Raw genomic sequence first — 20,278 nt, forward strand, 5'->3', positions numbered from 1 at the left:
GTGATCTAGACTGAACATTTTCCTGGCCCTTAAATGTTTTTGATCCAGAGTTGTTTGAATCTGTAGATGTGGAATTGATGGATGGAGGACTGATTAAACTATTGTGATAATTAACTGAAACTGTCCAAAGTTTATCTTGTGAACTTACCTACTATATGCCTTACCTTGTAGGATTTTGATGGTACCACAATGTGACCATAATTAAAGTGTGAATATTCTTTATTAGAGGAACAGAATATGAATATGCATTATTTCAGTGTAGACTGACATCTTTTGTTCATTTCACCTTATTTCCACCAGAGGGCAGATAAAACTTGCTGATTTTGGACTTGCTCGATTGTATAGCTCAGAAGAAAGGTAAGACTATTTCCAAATGATTATGGTAGGCATTAAGAGTCCAGTTTGAGAAGCTATATTAGGACCTCTTGATTGATATTTTATTGAAAAATTTTTAGCTTTCGTGGCTAAGTATACACAACAGTGAAATTTTCCAGCATATTGGTTGACTAATCACAAAATTTTATGTATTCAACTTAAAAATAATTGATTTTTTAAAAATAATATTTATTTATTTGAAAGGTAGAGTTACAGAGAGGGGGAGAGACAGAGATTTTCAATCTGCTGGTTCACTCCTCAAATGACTGCCACAGCGAAGGCTGGGACATGCTGAATCCTGGAGCTTGGAACTCCATCCAGGTTTCCCACGTGGGTGGCAGAGGTCCAAGCACTTGGGCCGTATTTTGCTGCCTTCCCAGGTACATTAGTAAGGAAGTGCATAAGAAATGGAGCAGCCAGACTTATCTAGGATGCTGGCATCACAGGTGGTGGCCTAACCCTCTGTGCCACAACTCTGGCCCCAAAAGTAATTGATTTTTTAGCAATAGTAAATATGATTTATTTTAAAATGTGCAGGTTTAAATGTGATTGAAATAAACTTAAGAATTAAAAAATTTATTCCTAAAAATGTTGGGATGTATATGTGTGGATTTCCCTTGTGCCTGGTTATAATAAAATATGGCTTTGTCTTATCAGAACTAACTTGAAATTTCAAATAAAGTATTTTTTTTGTGGAATAGTGGATTTAATGTAAATAAACTGTGCAATTAATTGGGTTAAATAAATCTCTAGTCAGTTTAACCCATTCCTTTTGTGTCTTTATTTTCAGATTTTTATATATATATTTACTTAATAAGCTTTTATTTTATTTCAAAGGAATAGAGAATGGGGGGCAGGGAGACAGAGAGAGATATTTCCCATCTACTGCCTTAATCCCCAAATGCCCACAACAGCCAGGCTGGGCCAGATAGAAGCTTAGAACTCAATCTGGGTTTCCTACATGGGTACTTGAGCTATCACATGGTACTTCCCAGGGTTGTGGGTGTCCCAGGTAGAGTCCCAATACCTGCCCATATATGTATTTAGTTTAAATTCTCTGTGGCAACCTTTTCATTTTTAGTATCACTAAAATTTAATACAGTGAAACACCAATTGGTTGGAGTTCTCAGAAATAGATGCTTGCTTTTAGTGAACCTTTGCTAGTTTCTGGTTAATTGAAGAAAAGCTCAAAGACTCATTTGTTTGAAAATTTTAGAGTGACAATCTGTTTATTTTTAAATTTCATAATGCCCATCCCATCTTTGTGAAAATTATTTTTAGTATTCTAGAGTAGAGGGTTTTATATGGTATGTTTTGGATGTTTTAGAATCCTTGAATTGTGTGGGTGGAATTGTTGGACAGGGATCCAAGCCTTTTGTACTTGCTTTTGCCAGAGGTATTCTGTTTTTGTTTGTCTTGTTTTCTCTACTTATAATTAATATTTTAAGAAACAGTTATGTGGTTTTGTTGTTTGAAGCTGTTCTAGAGCTTAAAAACTATGCTTCTCATTTTGCATTTGACAAAACTGAAACCCAGAAAGCATTGAGTAACTTTTTAATGGCATATAAACATTATGTGTATTTATATGTATAACATGTTGTTTTGAAATACATATACATTGTGAAATGGCTAAATTGGGCTAATTTACATATGTATTCACACTTTTTTTATGGTGAAAGCACTTAACATCTCTTACCATTTTTTAAGAACATGATGCATTGTTACTAACTATAGTCACCATGTTGTACTGTAGATCTCTTGAACTTATTCCTCCAGTTTAACTGAAATTTTATATCCTTGGCTAGCATTTCACCAACATCCTGCAGCTCCTGGTTGAACTACTGCTGAGTTCAGTGTTTTTTAAGATTCTACATACACAAGTGAGATCTTACAGTTTGAATATTTGTCTCTCTCTGCCTGTCTTTCTTTCACTTAACATAACATAATGTCCTCCATGTTGTAAAAGGGACTTCCTTCTTTTAAATGGCCGAGTAGTGTTCAGTTGTGCAGATATACTACATTTTTTTTTATCCATTTGTCTGTTAATGGACCCATAGGTAGATTTCATAACTTGTCTGTTTGTGAAGGGTTGAGTGATTTTAATGGCCAAAAGTATTGGCAGAAACAAGGGTGTATAGCTTAAGGCTTTTGACTGACAATTTTTCATTCTTTTCATTGTATATAAAAGTGCTTATTGGTAGAAATTGAAAGAAGAATTGGTCTGAATGTTTAATCCAAAACTTCACTTGGATAACATATTTTTTGAATGACTAGACTTCTGTGGCTGTTTTTTTTTTTTTGTTTCTTTTGAGGGGGAAGGAAATTATGATTAATTAAGGATTTTGATTGCATAGCTGGTTAATTGAGATTTCACTTTAGTTAGATTATCTTTAATACAAGTATTTGTTATTCTGGAACATAAATTTCTTTCTTGTTTTCTTGTTAGAATTAGAGAAGGTGAGAAAAAGTTAATTACTCTTTTCATATAACAGAATGTTTTTATGCCAATATATGTTCCCAAAAATTATGAAGCCTGATTTTTATACATCGAACTCCATTTTGCCTTTGATTTTCATTTTAAAATGCAGTGTTGGAATACAGTGTTTGTTTCCAGTGGCGTGCCAAGAATGTGGCATGTTCACTGGACCATGGTCCCTGTTGTCCTGCTAGACTGATGTAGGGATTTTATGTTTAGAAAAGCAGAAAATTTAAAGTCCTGTGATTCTGCATCTTCAGGTAATATATACTGAATTTTTCTGCTCAAATTTATAAGAAAAACTTGATGAATCATTTTGTTTTATTAACAAATAGCCTTCAGGGTTTATGTATGCTTTTTAAAAAAAGATTTATTTATTTATTTGAGAGACAGAGTTACAAATTGAGAGAGGGAGAGACAGAAAGGTTTTCCATCTTCTGGCTCACTCCCTAGTTGGTCCTCAACAACTAGAGCTGGGCCAGTCTGAAGCCAGGAGCTGCTGTTGGCAGGGAGCTGGATCAGATGTGGAGTAGCTGAGACTTGAACCGGCATCATATGAGATGCTGGCACTGCAGGTGGAGGCCTAGCCTCATACGCCACAGCTCCAGCCCCTACATATGCTTTTAAAACTGCTATTTTTTAGAATAGTATAATTCTAGTTTGTAAAAAAATTCATTGGTGGAAAAGGTAATAGAATGCCTTTAAAATACATATATTGTTTCAATTAATTTTATTAGCATAATGATTTTAAAGAAATCTGTCTTTAGAAGATTTATTGTATTCTAACTTTTCTAAATTTTTCTTGAAATATACAGCAAATTATTTTTCATTCATTTGTACTTCATTGTTAAAGACAGTAAGGCAAAACTTTATCATATTACACCCATGCAAATGTCAAGTCACTTTAAAGTATTTTCTAAAAATGTCTCAGAATAACTGAAGTGTTCAAGAATTTAGTGTAAGGCTTTTAATTTTGAAATAGAGCAGATCTGGGGTTATTATTGTAGTAACATCAACTTTCTCATTTGACTTCAGATATGCTTTTTTTGAATGTGAGGAAAACTGGGTGGAGTTAAAGCTGAAAACTGTGCAATGGGGTATATGACCAAGTTGGAGCTTCACCATCATGTGTGCAATAATAGAAGAAAGATTGGAAAAGCACTGAGTTAAAACTATAGGGAGAGAATGAGTTTTTTAAACCTAAATAATAATTTTCTCATTTTGAGAATCAGCATTCATGCTATGTCCCATTCAGCACTGTGAACTGTAGAACTGGAAAGCAAGGCTTATTATGTTCCAGTTCTTTATTGTTACCTATTTATCTTGATTACCTATTTTAAGTACAACTTCTCCTGAGACTTTCAGCCCCAATATTTCCCTCCTCTGTGGTTTTATTTATTTATTTTTAAGATTTTTATTTATTTCATTTGAAATAAATAAATATGGAGAGACAGGAGAGACAGAAAGAGAGAAATCTTCCATCCGCTGATTCACTCCCCAAATGGCCGCAATGCCTGTGGCTGGGCCAAGCTGAAGCCAGGAGCTTGGAGCTTTTTCCGTGTCTCTTGTGTGTGCAGGGTCCCAAGGACTTGAGCCTACTGCTGCTGCTTTCCAGGGTGCATTAGCAGGCAGCTGAATTGGAAGCAGAGCAGCCAAGACTTGAACTAGTGCCCATCCGGGATGCTGGCACTAAACAATATGGCTTAACCTGCTGTGCCACGGCACTGCCTGTAAGAGTTTTATTTTACCAAGTCATTGATACTGTGCTTTGCCAAAGGATGGAGTATCTTTCTCTCTGTCTCATATGAAAAAATGCGTTTCAGTATAAATTGAAATTAACTTTATTTTCTAGAAAAGAAACTGTAAGCATATATATGATAATGTAAGTAACATAAGACTCACAGTCCTAAATTGTACAACTTTACCTCTAGTTCTGGCAATGTCATTTAACCAGTTGTGGAGTCTTGAAGTTAATCTCTATGGGCCTCATTATTCTTAACTTCAAGAAGAAGAATTTAGGGCTGGTGCCACGGCTCAATAGGTTAATCCTCTGCCTGTGGCACCGGCACCCTGGGTTCTAGTCGGGGCACCGGATTCTGTCCCGGTTGCTCCTCTTCCAGTCCAGCTCTCTGCTATGACCCGGGAGTGCAGTGGAAGATGGCCCAGGTCCTTGGGCCCTGCACCTGCATGCGAGACCAGGAGAAGCACCTGCCTGCTGGCTTCAGATCAGCGCGGTGCGCCGGCCACAGTGCGCCGGCCGCAGTGGCCATTGTGGGGTGAAGCAATGGAAAAGGAAGACCTTTCTCTCTGTTTCTCTCTCTCACTGCCCACTCTGCCTGTCAAAAATAAATAAATAAATAAATAAATGAAAGAAAGAAAGAAAGAAGAAGAATTTAAAGGAATAAACAAAATTGAAACAAAAAATACAAAATGTTAGTGAAATGAAGAGCTGGTTTTTTGGAAAAACACAATTGATACATCATTGGCCCAACTAACCAAAAAAAAGGGAGAAGACCCAAATCAATAAAATTAGAGATGAAAAAGGAGATGTAACAATGGATACCACAGAAATAAAAAGGGTCATCAGGAATTAATACAAACAGCTGTGTGCCAACAAATTGGAAAGTCTAGAAGAAATGGATAGATTTCTGGACACAAATGATCTACAAAAATTGAGGCACAATGACATTGAAAACTTAAACAGAACAATAACTAAGATGGAGATTGAATCCGTAATAAAGACCCTCCCAACAAAGAAAAGCCTAGGACCAGAAGGCTTCACTGCTGAATTCTATCAGACTTTTAAAGAAGAACTGATTCCAGTTCTTCTCAAAGTATTCAAAAACATTGAAAGGGAGGGAATCCTCCCAGACTCCTTCTGAGAGGCCAGCATTCATTACCTTAGTTCCAAAACCAGGAAAAGATACAACAAAGAACTATAGACAAATATCCCTGATGAAAATAGATGTAAAAAAATCTCAACAAAATTCTAGCTAATCAAATCCAACAACACATCAGAAAGATCATTCACCTGGACCAAATGATATTTATCCCAGTCACAATCAATAATTGTGATACATCACATTAGCAAGCTGAAGAACAAAAACCATATGACTGTCTCTAGATGCAGAGAAAGCATTTGATAAAATACAACATCATTTCATGATGAAACCTTAAGGAAATTGGGTATAGAAGGAACATTCTTCAACAGAATCAAAGTGATAATGAGAAACCTATAGCGAGCATCATACTGAATGGGGAAGTGTTGAAAGTATTTCCACTGAGATCCTTGGAAGCATTTCCACTATGATCTGGAACTAGACAAGAATACCCACTCTTATTGCTATTCAGTGACCATAGCATGAGGCCAATGCTGTGGCATAGTGGGTGGAGCCACCACCTGCAGTGCCAGCATCCCATATGGGTGCCAGTTTGAGTCCTGGCTGCTCCACTTCTGATTTAATTTTCTGCTGGTGCTCCAGGGAGAGCATTAGGGGATGGCTAAAGTGCTTGGTCCCCTGTGCCCATTTGTGAGATCCAGCGGAATGTCTTGGCTCCTGGCTTCTGATCAGCCCAGCTACAGCTGTTGTGGCCATTTAGGGAGTGAACCAGTAAATGCAAGATCTGTTTCCCTGTAACTCTGCCTTTAAAAAAAAAAAAAAAGGAAGACTATAGGAACTCATAAGAGAGTTTGGTAAAGTTGCAGGATATAAAATTAGCATACATAAATCAGTAGTGTTTTTGTACACAGTCAATGCCATGGCTGAGAAAAAACATTCACAGTAACCACAAAAAAATTTTTTTTAAAGATTTATTTATTTTATTGAAAGAGTTACACAGAGAGAGTAGGAGAGGCAGAGGAAGAGAGGCCTTCCATCTGCTGTTTAACTCCCCAGTTGGCCACAATGCCTGCCGGAGCTGTGCTGATCCGAAGCCAGGAGTCTCCTCCATGTCTCCCATGTGGGTGCAGGGGCCCAAGAACTTGGGCCATCTTCTACTGCTTTCCCAGGTCATAACAGAGAGCTGGATTGGAAGTGGAGCAACTGGGACTCAAACCGGTGCCCATATGGGATGTCAGCACTAAAGGTGGTGGCTTTACCCACTGTGCCACTGTGCCGGCCCCAATAACCACAAAATTTAAATGCCTTAGAATAGATTTAACCAAGGCAGTGAAAGATCTGATAAATTGCAAAACATTCAAGAAAGAAAGAGAACACACAATAAAATGGAAAACCCTTCCATGCTTATAGATTGGAAGAATTTTTTTTGAAGATTTATTTATTTATTTGAAAGGCAGGGTGACAGGGAAATACATAGATATATTCTCAGTCTGCTGGCCCACTCCCCAAATGGCCACATAAACCAGGTCTGGGCCAAGCCAAAGACAGGAACCAGGAACTCAGTGTGGATCGTCTATATTGATGTCAGGAACCCAATTGCTTGAGCCATCACCTTTGCCTCTTAGGGTGTACCTTACCAGGAAAATAGTCCGGAGTCGGAGCCAGGTATGAAACCCAGGCACTCCACTGTGGGATGCAGGTGTCATAGTCAACACTTTAACCTTCAGGGGTAGGGAACATTTTTTTCTGCCAAGGGCCATTTGAATATTTATAACATCATTTGCTGGCCATACAAAATTACCAACTTAAAAGTTAGCCTGCTTAGGCTGGAGCTGGATTGGAAGAATTAATATCAAAATGTCTATACTACCAAAAACAGTTTACAGATTCAGTGCAACCCGAATCAGAGTACCAAGCATTCTTCTCAGATCTAGAAAAAGAAAATGATGCTAAAATTCATATGGAAACACGAGATCCTGAAAAGCTAAAGCAATCGTAAACATCAAAAACAGTTTTAGGGGCATCATCGTTTCAGATTTCAAGACATACTACAGGGCAATTATAATCATACAGACTGGTACTGGTATAGAAATAGACATATAGACCATTGAAAAAGATTGGAAACTCCAGAAATCAATTTATACATCTATAATCAACTAATCTTTAAAAGACCCTGAAGCACAGGCAAGCAAAGCAAAAATAGACAGTAGGGATTACATCAAGTTAGGAAGCTTCTGCACTGCAAGGGAAACCCCTTAATACCGTGACGAGGCAACCAGCAGTATAGGTGAAAATATTTGCAAACTATGCAACTGGTAAAGGATTAATATCCAGAAGCTATAAAGAACTCAAGAAATTCAGCAATAAGAAAACAAAGTCCAGTTAAGAATGGGCAAAGGCATTTTGAAAAGACCTTTTTCAAAAGATGATATTCAAATGGCCAACAGACACAAGAGAAAATGTTCAGAATCACTAACCATCAGCGACACGCAAGTCAAAACCAGTGAGATTTCACAAATGGCTCTCATACAGAAATGAAAAAACAATGAACACTGTTTAGGATGTGGGGAAAAAGGTTCCCTAATCCACTGCTGGTGGGAATGCAAACTAGTACAGCGATTGTGGAAGACAGTATGGAGATTCCTCAGAAAGCATATGACATAGCTATTTCACTCCTGGCAGTCTATCCAGAGGATATGAAATCAGCATATGGAAGAGTTATTTGTACCCCTATGTTTAGTGCAGCTCAATTCACAATAGCTAGGATAGAGAATCAACCCAGATGCGCACCAACTGATGACTATGTAAAGAAAAAGTGGTACATTGGGCCGGTGCCGTGGCTCAACAGGCTAATCCTCTGCCAGCAGCGCCAGCACACCAGGTTCTAGTCCCAGTCGGGGCGCCGGAGCGCTGGATTCTGTCCCGGTTGCCCCTCTTCCAGGCCGGCTCTCTGCTATGGCCCGGGAGTGCAGTGGAGGATGGCCCAAGTCCTTGGGCCCTGCACCCCATGGGAGACCAGGAGAAGCACCTGGCTCCTGCCTTTGGATCAGCTAGGTGTGCCGGCCGCGGTGGCCATTGGAGGGTGAACCAATGGCAAAGGAAGACCTTTCTCTCTGTCTCTTTCACTGTCCACTCTGCCTGTTTAAAAAAAAAAAAGTTGTACATATACACTATGGAATATTAGTCATAAAAACAAATGAAATCTTGTGTTTTGCAACCAAATGGTTACAACTGGAAACCATTATACTTAGTGAAGTATGTCAGTCCCAAAAAGACAAATACTGTAGGCTCTCCCTGAGAGTGGTAACTAAACAAAGCATAGAATGCATAATTATTTGCATTGTAATCTGCATTAAATTATTCAGTACATAAACTGTTCAGAGGAAATGGCTTAAAGTCTAAATGAACTTATCTTGTAAACACACAAAACATTAGATGTTAAGAAATTATGAATGACTAGTTGACAAAAAACTGTATACGGGTGAAATGGTCATTTTTACATTCAATTATTATTTATAGCCACTGTCTATATTCCCAGTAAACTAGGATCTTTTTGCTTTTACCTTGTTAAACTTCTTATTTGGTGAAATATTAAGCCATTGTAATGTAATGTAAATTTAAAATATCTCAAAAACTAAAAAAAAAGTAATGACAGTGGGAGGGAGAAAGGAAGGAAATCACATTCTTAGACTTATATCTACAAATCATATTGAATGCTTAACAATATTTTTTAAAAAATGAAGAATTAAAAATCTCCCAAATCGGCCGGCACCGTGGCTTAACAGGCTAATCCTCCGCCTTGCAGCGCCGGCACACCGGGTTCTAGTCCCGGTCGGGGCGCCAGATTCTATCCCGGTTGCCCCTCTTCCAGGCCAGCTCTCTGCTATGGCCTGGGAAGGCAGTAGAGGATGGCCCAAGTGCTTGGGCCCTGCACCCGCATGGGAGACCAGGAGAAGTACCTGGCTCCTGGCTTCGGATCAGTGAGATGCGCCAGCCGCGGCGGCCATTGGAGGGTGAACCAATGGCAAAAGGAAGACCTTTCTCTCTGTCTCTCTCTCTCACTATCCACTCTGTCAAAAAAAAAAAAAAAAAAAAAAAAAAATCTCCCAAATCCTCATTTTATGGTGTATTGAAAACCATATATCTTTTATGGCTCTTAAAAATTACTGTGATCAAAATCAAAAGCCTATATGATCATCATCTATATGATGATCTTAAGGAGAGAGAAGGGGAAAATGAAAGACATTTTCAGAGTATTATGCTAGTTGATTAACACTGCTCTTCAAAATACACACCTTTTGGAAGGCAATATTGCCATCTAGTGGCTTTTCAGAAAACAGCAATTAAAAGCAAAATAAATTTTCCCAAAGCTACTCTTATTAGTGGGAGAGGAAGACGGCATTATGGCTTCTGCAGCTTATTCTTCAGCATTAAACTTGCTTCTTTAATTGTGGTTGTTATCATTTATTTTGTTGTTTTTTCACTCAATCTAGAATTGTCAAATTAAAGACACGGACCATATTTTATGCTTTTGTTGTGCATACTCCCTAAAATTTCATATGCATTCACAGTACATGCATGATTAATTCTGATAGAGGAGAGGTGATCCCTACCTGGATGTCCCACCTGACATAGATCAGTGCTGTAGGGAATTTTGGGGATTCGAAGTAATACAGAGAATCTTCTGGGTGGTCCTGGACAAGATTGGAACCATGGTAACAAAGAGATTACTGTGTAATAATATATGAATAAGAATAAATAGTATTACTAAACAAGCTTTAGGAATGGAAATAGAAATATTCTTTAGATTCTGACTTAACAGTAAGATCAAAATTAATTGTGCTAAATCCTGTTGGAGTAGGCTATGTTTTTGACCAGGAGAGGGGGGCAAGGCAGTTTAATTTTTTAGGATACAGTGTTCCCTCCTACCTATGTTGGGAGAGTATTGCACATGTCCTTAATGATGAACACTTACAAATTTAGATGTTAAGGCCTTCTCTTCTTTTTGGTCTCCAAACCTTTGTGTCTACTTAACATCAACCTGGGTACTTTAAATTAAACCTTGGTGTAGAATCCCGATATACCACTTCTTGGAAAAATGTACACTCTTTTTTGCCTTTATTCGCTGTTTTAGTTAAAGGTATGTAGTCATTCTCACATATAGATGTGTCTCCAATAGATCCTGGTAACTAAAATTGTATTGGTTCTCCTGCCTGTGGTCATTCTTGCTCATGTTCTTTTCTTCTGCTGTTCTTTGTATTACTGTCTTCATTCCCCTGTACATAATAATTATTTGCATTTCCCTAAACCTGCTGTGCTCTTGAATGCTCTTGTGAATCTGTATAAAGATGTTTTCTTTTGTATGGGATTATATTTCGTGTTTCCTCAGTCTGACAGAGTTGGTGTTTTCCTCTAGGATGTGGTTTAGGATTACCTTCTTAAAATCTGCCGTGAATTCCACAGGCGGTCTTTGGTTTATCTTCCTTTATGCGCCAAGAGTATATTATTCTACATAGTACTTATAGTAGGTTATTATAATTTATATTACCCTGGACTGTAAGACTAAACAGTTTGCAACCATGGTTTTCTGTTTGATTGGTCCTACCATCTTTTGTTTCTTAGCACAGTGCCTAGCTCAGAATTCTGATAAACACCTGTTGTTTTAACTAACATTTGTGTATAGCACTTTATTATTTACAGTCTACCCTTACAAGAATTATATAAAGTCCTCTGAGTTGGATGATTTAAGGTGTCATTGTTCTTGTGCATGTTTTAAAGGTGAAGATACAAGTTTAGAAAATTTAAGTGCATTTGCAAGATCACACAGTCAATAAAATGGGGAGCTAAGAATGCAGGTCTTTTGAAAACTGATTTTCATTATACTGTAGTGTTCCTCTGGTAAGGCTCTGGATCCAACCTTGATTACTTAAAATTTTTATCTTACAGGTGAAGAACTCTTAGTGGCTTCTCAGGTCTCTTATAGAGATGCCATTAGACTGCCGGCTATTTCTGGAGTTCTTTTGTAGCACAGGGTCTGCTGAATTTTGCTAGCTTTGCCTTCTCACCTTCTAAATATACTATTTTATTTTTGCCAAATGAGCTATGCTGTACTGTTTGTCTTCTAGTTGGTAACAAGTTGTATGGTATTTCCATTAAAAAATTTATTTGAAAGAGGGAGAGAGATAGATTGATGGATCTTCGATCCCCTGGTTCACTTTCCAAGTGCCTGCAATAGCTGGGGCTGGACAAGGCTGAAACCAGGAGATAGGAACTCCATCCCACATGTGTGGCCAAGACCCAAGTACTTGAGTAGTCATCTGCTGCCTCCGAGGGTACACATTTGCAGGAAGCTGGAGTGGAAGCTGAGGCGGGGCTTGAATCCAGGCACTCTGCAATGGGATGTGGGTATCTCAAGCAGTAGCCTAATCATTGCACCAAATGCTCACCCTGGCATTTCCATTTTTAAGTCTCCATTAGTCATATGGGATTTCATTTTATTTATTTATTTTTTTTATTTTTTATTTTATTTATTTATTTTTTTTTATTTTTGACAGGCAGAGTGGACAGTGAGAGAGAGAGAGACAGAGAGAAAGGTCTTCCTTTGCCGTTGGTTCACCCTCTAATGGCCGCCGTGGTTGGCGCGCTGCGGCCGGCGCACCGCGCTGTTCCGATGGCAGGAGCCAGGTGCTTCTCCTGGTCTCCCATGGGGTGCAGGACCCAAGCACTTGGGCCATCCTCCACTGCACTCCCGGGCCACAGCAGAGAGCTGGCCTGGAAGAGGGGCAACCGGGACAGGACTGGTGCCCCGACCGGGACTAGAACCCGGTGTGCCGGCGCCGCAAGGCGGAGGATTAACCTGTTGAGCCACGGCGCCGGCATTTTATTTTAAACAGCTTGAAAGCATCTCAGATATGTAGTTAAAAAGCTATAAATGAAAGTATTTTAATATCACCAAGAAGTTTAAATTATTATGTATAAGTCTGATGACTTTATATTTTAATATTTTGTTAGCTACTTTAAGGTAGAAGCTTTAGAAAAAAAGTTTTTTTTTCAGGTATTACTTCCATGGTTGACAAAGAGATAGTGTCTGCCTCCTTTTCAAAGACTTGAGATTTACAAATGAAAGTATTTAGTAGAAATAAAAATCCAGAATATTTTACATTGAGACCGTTCGTGGGGGAGGGCTTTACAAAGTTGTTTTTGCTATCTGCTCGAATTCCTGTTTTTTTTTTTTTTTTTAATTTAATGGCAGAGAGAAAATAGTGTATTTTGCTAGGTTATGGAATTTATTGTTTGGAATTTATCCTTAATTATGGAAAGAAATTAGGGTGGTCCATTATATCTCTTCCTTTTGTAAGTATATACATTAATCTCTAAACACATAAGAACTTGATTATGTGTTTGTCGGTTGTAGTTCTTTTTCAGTAGGAGTTAATGTGCTTTGAGCAAAGACTGGGTGTACACACCTCAAGAATGTAATTTTTGCAGCAGGCTTTTGGCCTTGCAGTTAAGAAAGCGTGTTCCATATTGGGATACCTGAGTTGATACCCAGCTCTGGCTCCTGATTCCAGCTTCCTATTAATGCAGACACTGGGAGATAGCATGAGATAGCTCAAGTAGTTGTGTCCCTACTATACATGTGGAAGACATGAATTGAGTTTCTCACTCCTGGTTTCAGTGTGGCACAAATTCCAGCCATTTGGGGCACTTAGGGGAGTGAAACAGCAGATGGGAGCTCTGTCACTTTCAAATAAATAATTTTTTTAAAAGAACGTACATATTTGTAAATCTATGAAAAAAAATGTTGTGCTTTTTGTCACATCAGTTTGCTTCTTCTCTAATCTAAACACAGTCATGTTTAGGCTATTGGCAGTAGGTTATCAAACCCAGGAAACCAAAATTTGAAGTGTCCATTTTTGAGCATTTTGGATTTTGATTTATTTGTCTACCTTTATATGATCTCTTTTCATACTACAGCAGTGCTTGCATTTTCCTAGGATTTTAAATTTTCTTGTTTTGCAACAGTTTCAATTTCTTATTACTTTGTCTTTAATTTTGTAAATACTGCATCCTAATTATATCATGGAGGTTTTTTGAAGATGTATTTATTTGAAAAACAGAAAGCCATGGTAGAGGGGAGAGAATGGGAATCTTCCATTTGCTGATTCACTCCCCAAGTGGCCTCAACAGCCAGGTCTGGCCCAGGCTGAAACCAGGAGCGAGGAACTTCATCCAGATCTCCCACATGAGTGGCAGGGTTCCAAGTGCTTGAGCCATCGTCTTCTGGCTTCCCAGGTGCATTAGCAGGAAGCTGATCAGAAATGGAGCAGCCAGGACCTGAACCAGCACTGTGATATGGGTTGCCTAGGTCACAAATGCTAGCCCCTTGATAACACTATAAACTAATATTGAGTTGGATGATGCATGAAATTGGCCTTACTCTTTTCTAACTCTGCCTGTCTTGGAATTTGCTGTTATGTTCAAGTCTATCTTCATGTCTCTATATTTGCTTCTCTCTCATTAAACCGAAAATCAGACATGTAACTGTTTTGCAAAAATTCTGAATAAATTATCATGAGTTTTAAAAAAGCAGTTTATGAAAACCATTTAAAACATAAGCAGAGCACCACTTACTTCTTGAAAGTTTTCTTGCCAGGTCTGTTTTCTCCCTGATTTTTAGCTTCTTGCTCTGGAAAATGAGCATTTTCTCAGCCATCTTAGGGAACCGAAATTTCAATGTGGTTGAAGCAAGAACTAAATAATAAAGAACTTTATAAGCCTTGTGTGGATATTTTATAGAAGGAAGCAGAGTGTTTTGAAGTTAGAGCATTCACATTTTATTTTTTTCTGTACTTTGCACTGTGGAAAGTGAATTGGCTTTGTAAGCCTAAATGTAAGGGCAAGCAGTTAGAGAGCTGTTGAAATAAATTGAAATAGAATGATTACAGCTAGAATTAGGCAGTGATCAACTAGGTGTTGTAAAAACAGATGAATTGTAAGACAGTATTGGAGAATTGCTAGAACTTGATGGTTTAATATGTTTTGTGAAATATATCCTTGCCTGTACCCCTGTTTAAAGATTTCTGCTTAAGCAGCTTTAGATAAATGGTTTGTAAATTAGGATAGGCTAAACTCCTGTAACAAAGAGAACCTCAAAATTTGATAGTGCCTTAAAGAATAAGAACTTTATGTATATTTTTCACTTAATAGTCTTGAATGGTTGTTGCTTACTTCAGTGCACAATTAAGAATATTTAACCATATCAGCAGGTCAAATGGTGACTTTCATATAGTCATCCAGGAAACCAGGTTGGAAGATCTGCCACCTTCAACATATGCCTTCCAAGGCTGTTGCCTGAAGTCAGAAAAGAGGAGGGAAGAGTGTTAGGAGCCAGGCCTAGAAATGGCCCTTATCACATTTATTCCTGTTCCACACTTAACTGGAGTGAGGATGGGAAATGTAGTATAGCTGGTTAGCTGCCATAGAAGAAAGGAAGAACAGATTTTAGAGGACAGCTATTGAAATGGTGATGCTGTTTGCTGAGACATGAAGCAGGAAGAGAGAAGAAATTTGCAGCGAAAGGTAATAAATTTACTTTTGGATGTGTATGATGTAGGTACTTACAGGATTTCTAAATTTGCATGTGTAATAAAACTGGGCAAGTAAAACAGTTGATCTTTGTAGGATGACAGCATCAATTAGGAAAAAAATTAATTTTATTTCCCTAAAGAAATGTAATACAAGAATTTAAAAGTTCTATTTCTTGGAGAACACCAAAAGAAGAGAGCATAAGTGAAAGTGGAATGGATGGGAGAATAAAAAGGCATGAAAAAAAAAAGATGGTATTGTAGTTATGGTACATGTCAGTCAATAAAAAACAAAGTACTTTAACTCATATAAAATAGTGATTATAGGGATCTAGATGGGGTGGTGGTGTCTCCTGGGGTAATTTCTTCCTTGAGGAAGTAACTGGCGCTAAGCCCTGAGTGTCAAGAATGGGAATACTATAGAAGACCTGGGCAAAGAACATTTGAAGTAGGAAGCAGAAGGAACTCAGCTAGTGCATAGCTCTGGAGGGCTTACAGGCCAAAAAGTTACCTGGTATTATGATATGAATTGAGATCGTATCTCAGTGTAGAGTATTATCAACTGGGGTAAAGTATAAATTTTATTTAGTTGCGGTGGGATAACTTTAAGTAAGTAAGTGATATGATTCAGTTTTTATATATATATAAAGCCTAAAAAAGAAGTGAGGGAAGAGGGGTAGGATGGTGATAAGGGAAATAGTGAAGGTGTTGTTATGATAGTATCGGCTAAGGGGTAGTAGTGGCTTGGATTAACGTTGTAATTGTTAGAATCATAAAAAATGATTTAGGATCCATTTGGAATGTAGAATTGACAAAATCTTATTGATACAAGTTTTGAGAGAAAGAAAAATTAAGAATGACTCCTGGGCTTTTGACCTCAGAATTTGTGTGAGTGTTAAAAAAATAGGTCCCGGATTTGTTTTATAAGTAGTTAATGGAAGGCTCTCCTTAATTGTCTCAAAACCACCAAACAATGTAGTCCGTGCAGAGTTTATTCGATGATTTCATAACTACTTTAGGCATTTCCTTTTATATGGTTCTTTTTCATTTCTTAAAATTATTGGCCCCACCCAATCTCCATAATTCCTAGGATTAGTTAGGTTTAGAATCTCTCACAGACAAAGTCTTGATGATCTCCACTATGTTGATATTTCATTGAATATAAAGAAAAAAATGTTGGGATCGTGCTTTGTTTTATAAAAAGTATTTCTCAATCTGAATATTCATTTTATAAATGAAATAATTTTTCTAGTTTTGAGATTATATTAGTATTTTAAAGTTGAATTTTCTGGGCCAGATTTTACAGTTGAATGTGTTTTCTCAGTTCTCTCTTTTTTTTTTCCTCTTCTGATGGAAATGAAACATTTGAAAATATGAGTATTTAAATTATTAATTTGGTGTATGCTGAATATTTTTGCTGTACATTTATAGTTTATCTATTTTCTGTTTACTCGTATTTGAAAATAAACTTTTAATTTCTGAATTTGATAATGCAGTTAATAAAAAATTATAGTAATTTTAACTGCTAAAAATGGCCATGTTCTAAATATTGCCTAGAACTTGATATATTGTACATAAAATCAAAATATTTTATTTAACTATTCCTTTTTCAATAAAATTTAGTCACCTGAATTTGTTTATCCATAATTAAGCATAGTTTTATCTTTTACAAAATATTTTAATAGATAAAAATATTGTCTCTGTAGATTTATGTTTAAACAGTTCCTTGAGATTAGTTACCTAATTTTACTTTCATAACATAACCAGAGTTTTCATGTGATATAGACTCTTGAAATGTTTTAGCAACCACTTGTCATAATTTTCATAAACTTTGTTCTACCGAGATAATTTATGTAAATTACCTAAAGTTACAGGGCTACATAGAGTAAGGTACCTTTCCTGTGTCCAGTGTTTTCCTGGGCTTTGTGTGAAAGGTCCATATTAAAATATGGTGTGGTATTTTTTGATTTTCTGGAAAGATAAAAAATATAGGATTCATGGCAGTGGTAAGTATGATAAAAATTTACAAATGTGAAGATAAATTATTGTTAGTAGAGATTAGAATATATGGAGGTGTATCTTATGAGGTTATGAAGTAAGTGTAGGATTTGAATGGGAAATCAAGAAGGAATTTCAGGCTGGTGCTGCGGCTCACTAGGCTAATCCTCCGCCTGCGGCACCGGCACCCCAGGTTCTAGTCCCGGTTGGGGCGCCGGATTCTGTCCCGGTTGCCTCTCTTCCAGTCCAGCTCTCTGCTGTGGCCCGGGAAGGCAGTGGAGGATGGCCCAGGTCCTAGGGCCCTGCACCTGTGTGAGAGACCAGGAGGAAGCACCTGGCTCCTGGCTTCGGATCGTCATAGTGCGCTGGCCGTAGCGGCCACTTGGGGAGTGAACCAATGGAAAAGGAAGACCTTTCTCTCTGTCTCTCTCTCTCTCTCTCACTGTCTAATTCTGCCTGTCAAAAAAAAAAAAGAAGGAATTTCAAATTTCAAAGGAGTTAAGGTACAAAGAAGGAGATATTTTTACAGAATGATTAAGTCTAGCTGACTTAGAGTAGTAGCTAGGGTTTAAAGATGCTTCCCTATTATGTGAAGATGTGTGATGCCAATGAATAGCAACAACAGATCACTAAGAAAATTATATTAGACAAATCGAATCCTGATATACTATTTTTTAAAATATTTATTTATTTATTTGAAAGTCAGAGTTATACAGAGAGAATAGGAGAGGCAGAGAGAGAGAGATCTTCCATCTGATGGTTCACTCCCCAATTGGCCCCAACGGCTGGAGCTGAGCCGATCTCTAGCCAGGAGCCAGGAGCTTCTTCCAGGTCTCCCACGTGGGTGCAGGGGCCCAAGGACTTGGGCCGTACTACACTGCTTTCCCAGGCCACAGCAGAGAGCTGGATCAAAAGTGGAGCAGCAGAGACTCGAACTGGTGCCCATATAGGATGCTGACGCTTCAGGCCAGGGCATTAACCCACTGAGCCACAGCGCCAGCCACAATGTACTATTTTTTTAAAAAATGTATTTTATTTGAAGGGCAGAGCTTGGGGGTGGGCGGGTGGACAGAGACAGATTTTCCATTTGAAGCCAGGAACCACGAGCTTCTTCCAGGTCTCCCATGTGGGTGCAGGGGCCCAGGTACTTGGGCCATCCTGTGGTGCTTTCCCAGGCATATTAGCAGGGAACTGGATTGAAAGTGGAGCAGCCTGAACTTGAACTGGCACCCATGTGGGATGGTGGCCCTGCAGGCAGCGGCTTTACCCACTACATCACAGTGCTGGCCTCCTGATTTGTAATTAAAATGTGTATCTTAGACTATCCTTTTTATTTTCACAATTTCTGCCAAAACCCCTTGAACTTTTTTCTGAGTTTGGACAAAGCACAGCCCTATCTATAGTAATGCTGTGGTGCCCAAATTGATGACTTTTAGTAATAGTGCTTAAACTATATGGAGAAATTTGGCTGAGTGGGGCCAGAACAGGTCAGACAGATCTGTTGTCTGAATTTAAGAACTATAATTTGACTGGAGGGAACTGCCTTGTAAGTTGTATATTCCTTTTCCTTCTTCCCAAAACTAGTCCAAATCCAAACCAACCTCAGGTTAATAGGGTTAGAGTACAACCTTGCTGGGGAATTTCCTATATGTCCCTTGAGTTCTTCTGATTTAGAAGACATCAAAGAAAGAGAGGTTTAAAAGTGATCTAAAGAAATGTGTGAGTATCTGAAGGTAGTACTCTGACCACAGATAAGGCAAGAATGTGATTGTAAAACACTTTGCTGGAGTATTTGCACTATGACAGTCAAATGTGACTCAATATAATTTGAGTAGATAATCTCTACTATGGTAAATAAAGAGGTAGCAGAAGGCATATGTATCCTCTTTTTAGAAAGTGATAAAGGAATCATATTTATAAAGTACGACACCCATTGTGAGTTGTTCTTTGCAGAATAAACCTCAGCTGCTTAGTCTGCATTTCTGTAGTTTCTATTCACACACCAAACTGGGTCAAAATCAATTAGTGCCAAAGAAATGCCCACTTTAGGTCTTTTGTTAGGTGATCTCTCTTTGAGCTTTATCTTAGCACTTTTTAGTAATTTGCCAATCTTTGGTCAATAAAGTCAACCGCTTTTAAATCAGTTAAATCCTTTTTAAAGTTTTTATGGGAAGGATAAATATTATTTAATACTTATTAATATAGTGACCTTTCTTTGATCAAATTAGTTAATAGCAGCCCAGCTGTTTATTTTTATTTTCATATACTAAAGGAGTTTTGCAGTTAATCACTTGCTCTTAGATTCATTTTATGATCACATAGATGCCTTTAATAGGCAAGTGAAAGTGGTTTTAATTAGGTTTGTAGAATCGATTTGATAAGCCAAAAAACTATTTTCCAGGAGAATCTCTCTTATTCCAAAAATATTAACTCTAAAAGAGTGCTTTCTGTGTTTTTTAGTCGGCCATATACTAACAAGGTCATCACTTTATGGTACCGTCCACCTGAATTGCTATTGGGAGAAGAACGATATACGCCAGCTATTGATGTATGGAGCTGTGGGTAAGATAGGCTTATTAACTAGTCTAGATTACTTGAAACTGTTTGTGGTGAATTAAAATCTGATCATTTAGTAATGATGGGTATTTTTTCCATTAGATGTATCCTTGGAGAACTCTTCACTAAAAAACCTATATTCCAAGCAAATCAAGAACTTGCACAACTAGAATTAATAAGGTAAGTGGTTGATTACAATATTTGTGGGGATAGGAGGGTATCCTACTCCATAGGTAAATTTAAAATTATTCAGGCTTATCTTTTCAGAAGGAGTATAGCATAGTTCTCTTGAAGGCTAATGACTGCGAGGATGCAGGCACTTTATACTAGTTTCAGTAAATTAAGGATCTTAAAACTCATAGATCTGTGTGTGTGTGCATGTGTATATGAGAGAGAGTGAGATTAAATCAAGGGTTTTTTGGCTCAAAAGAATACTAGGAAGGAAA

General features: G+C 37.8%; 1 protein-coding gene across 2 annotated transcripts in view; it reads left to right on the forward strand.

Moving 5' to 3' along the window:
* The window catches only part of CDK13 (cyclin dependent kinase 13), a 115,237-nt gene that overhangs the window by 70,776 nt on the left and 24,183 nt on the right, over positions 1-20,278 (forward strand). For both annotated transcript variants that reach the window (XM_062179188.1, XM_062179189.1), the window contains exons 7-9: positions 301-357; positions 19,737-19,838; positions 19,935-20,012. In XM_062179188.1, coding sequence (XP_062035172.1) covers positions 301-357; positions 19,737-19,838; positions 19,935-20,012 — 237 coding nt within the window. The remainder of the gene's footprint in view (positions 1-300; positions 358-19,736; positions 19,839-19,934; positions 20,013-20,278) is intronic.

Source organism: Lepus europaeus, chromosome 20, assembly GCF_033115175.1.
Source record: "Lepus europaeus isolate LE1 chromosome 20, mLepTim1.pri, whole genome shotgun sequence".
In the NCBI taxonomy this organism is placed as follows: Eukaryota; Metazoa; Chordata; class Mammalia; order Lagomorpha; family Leporidae; genus Lepus; species Lepus europaeus.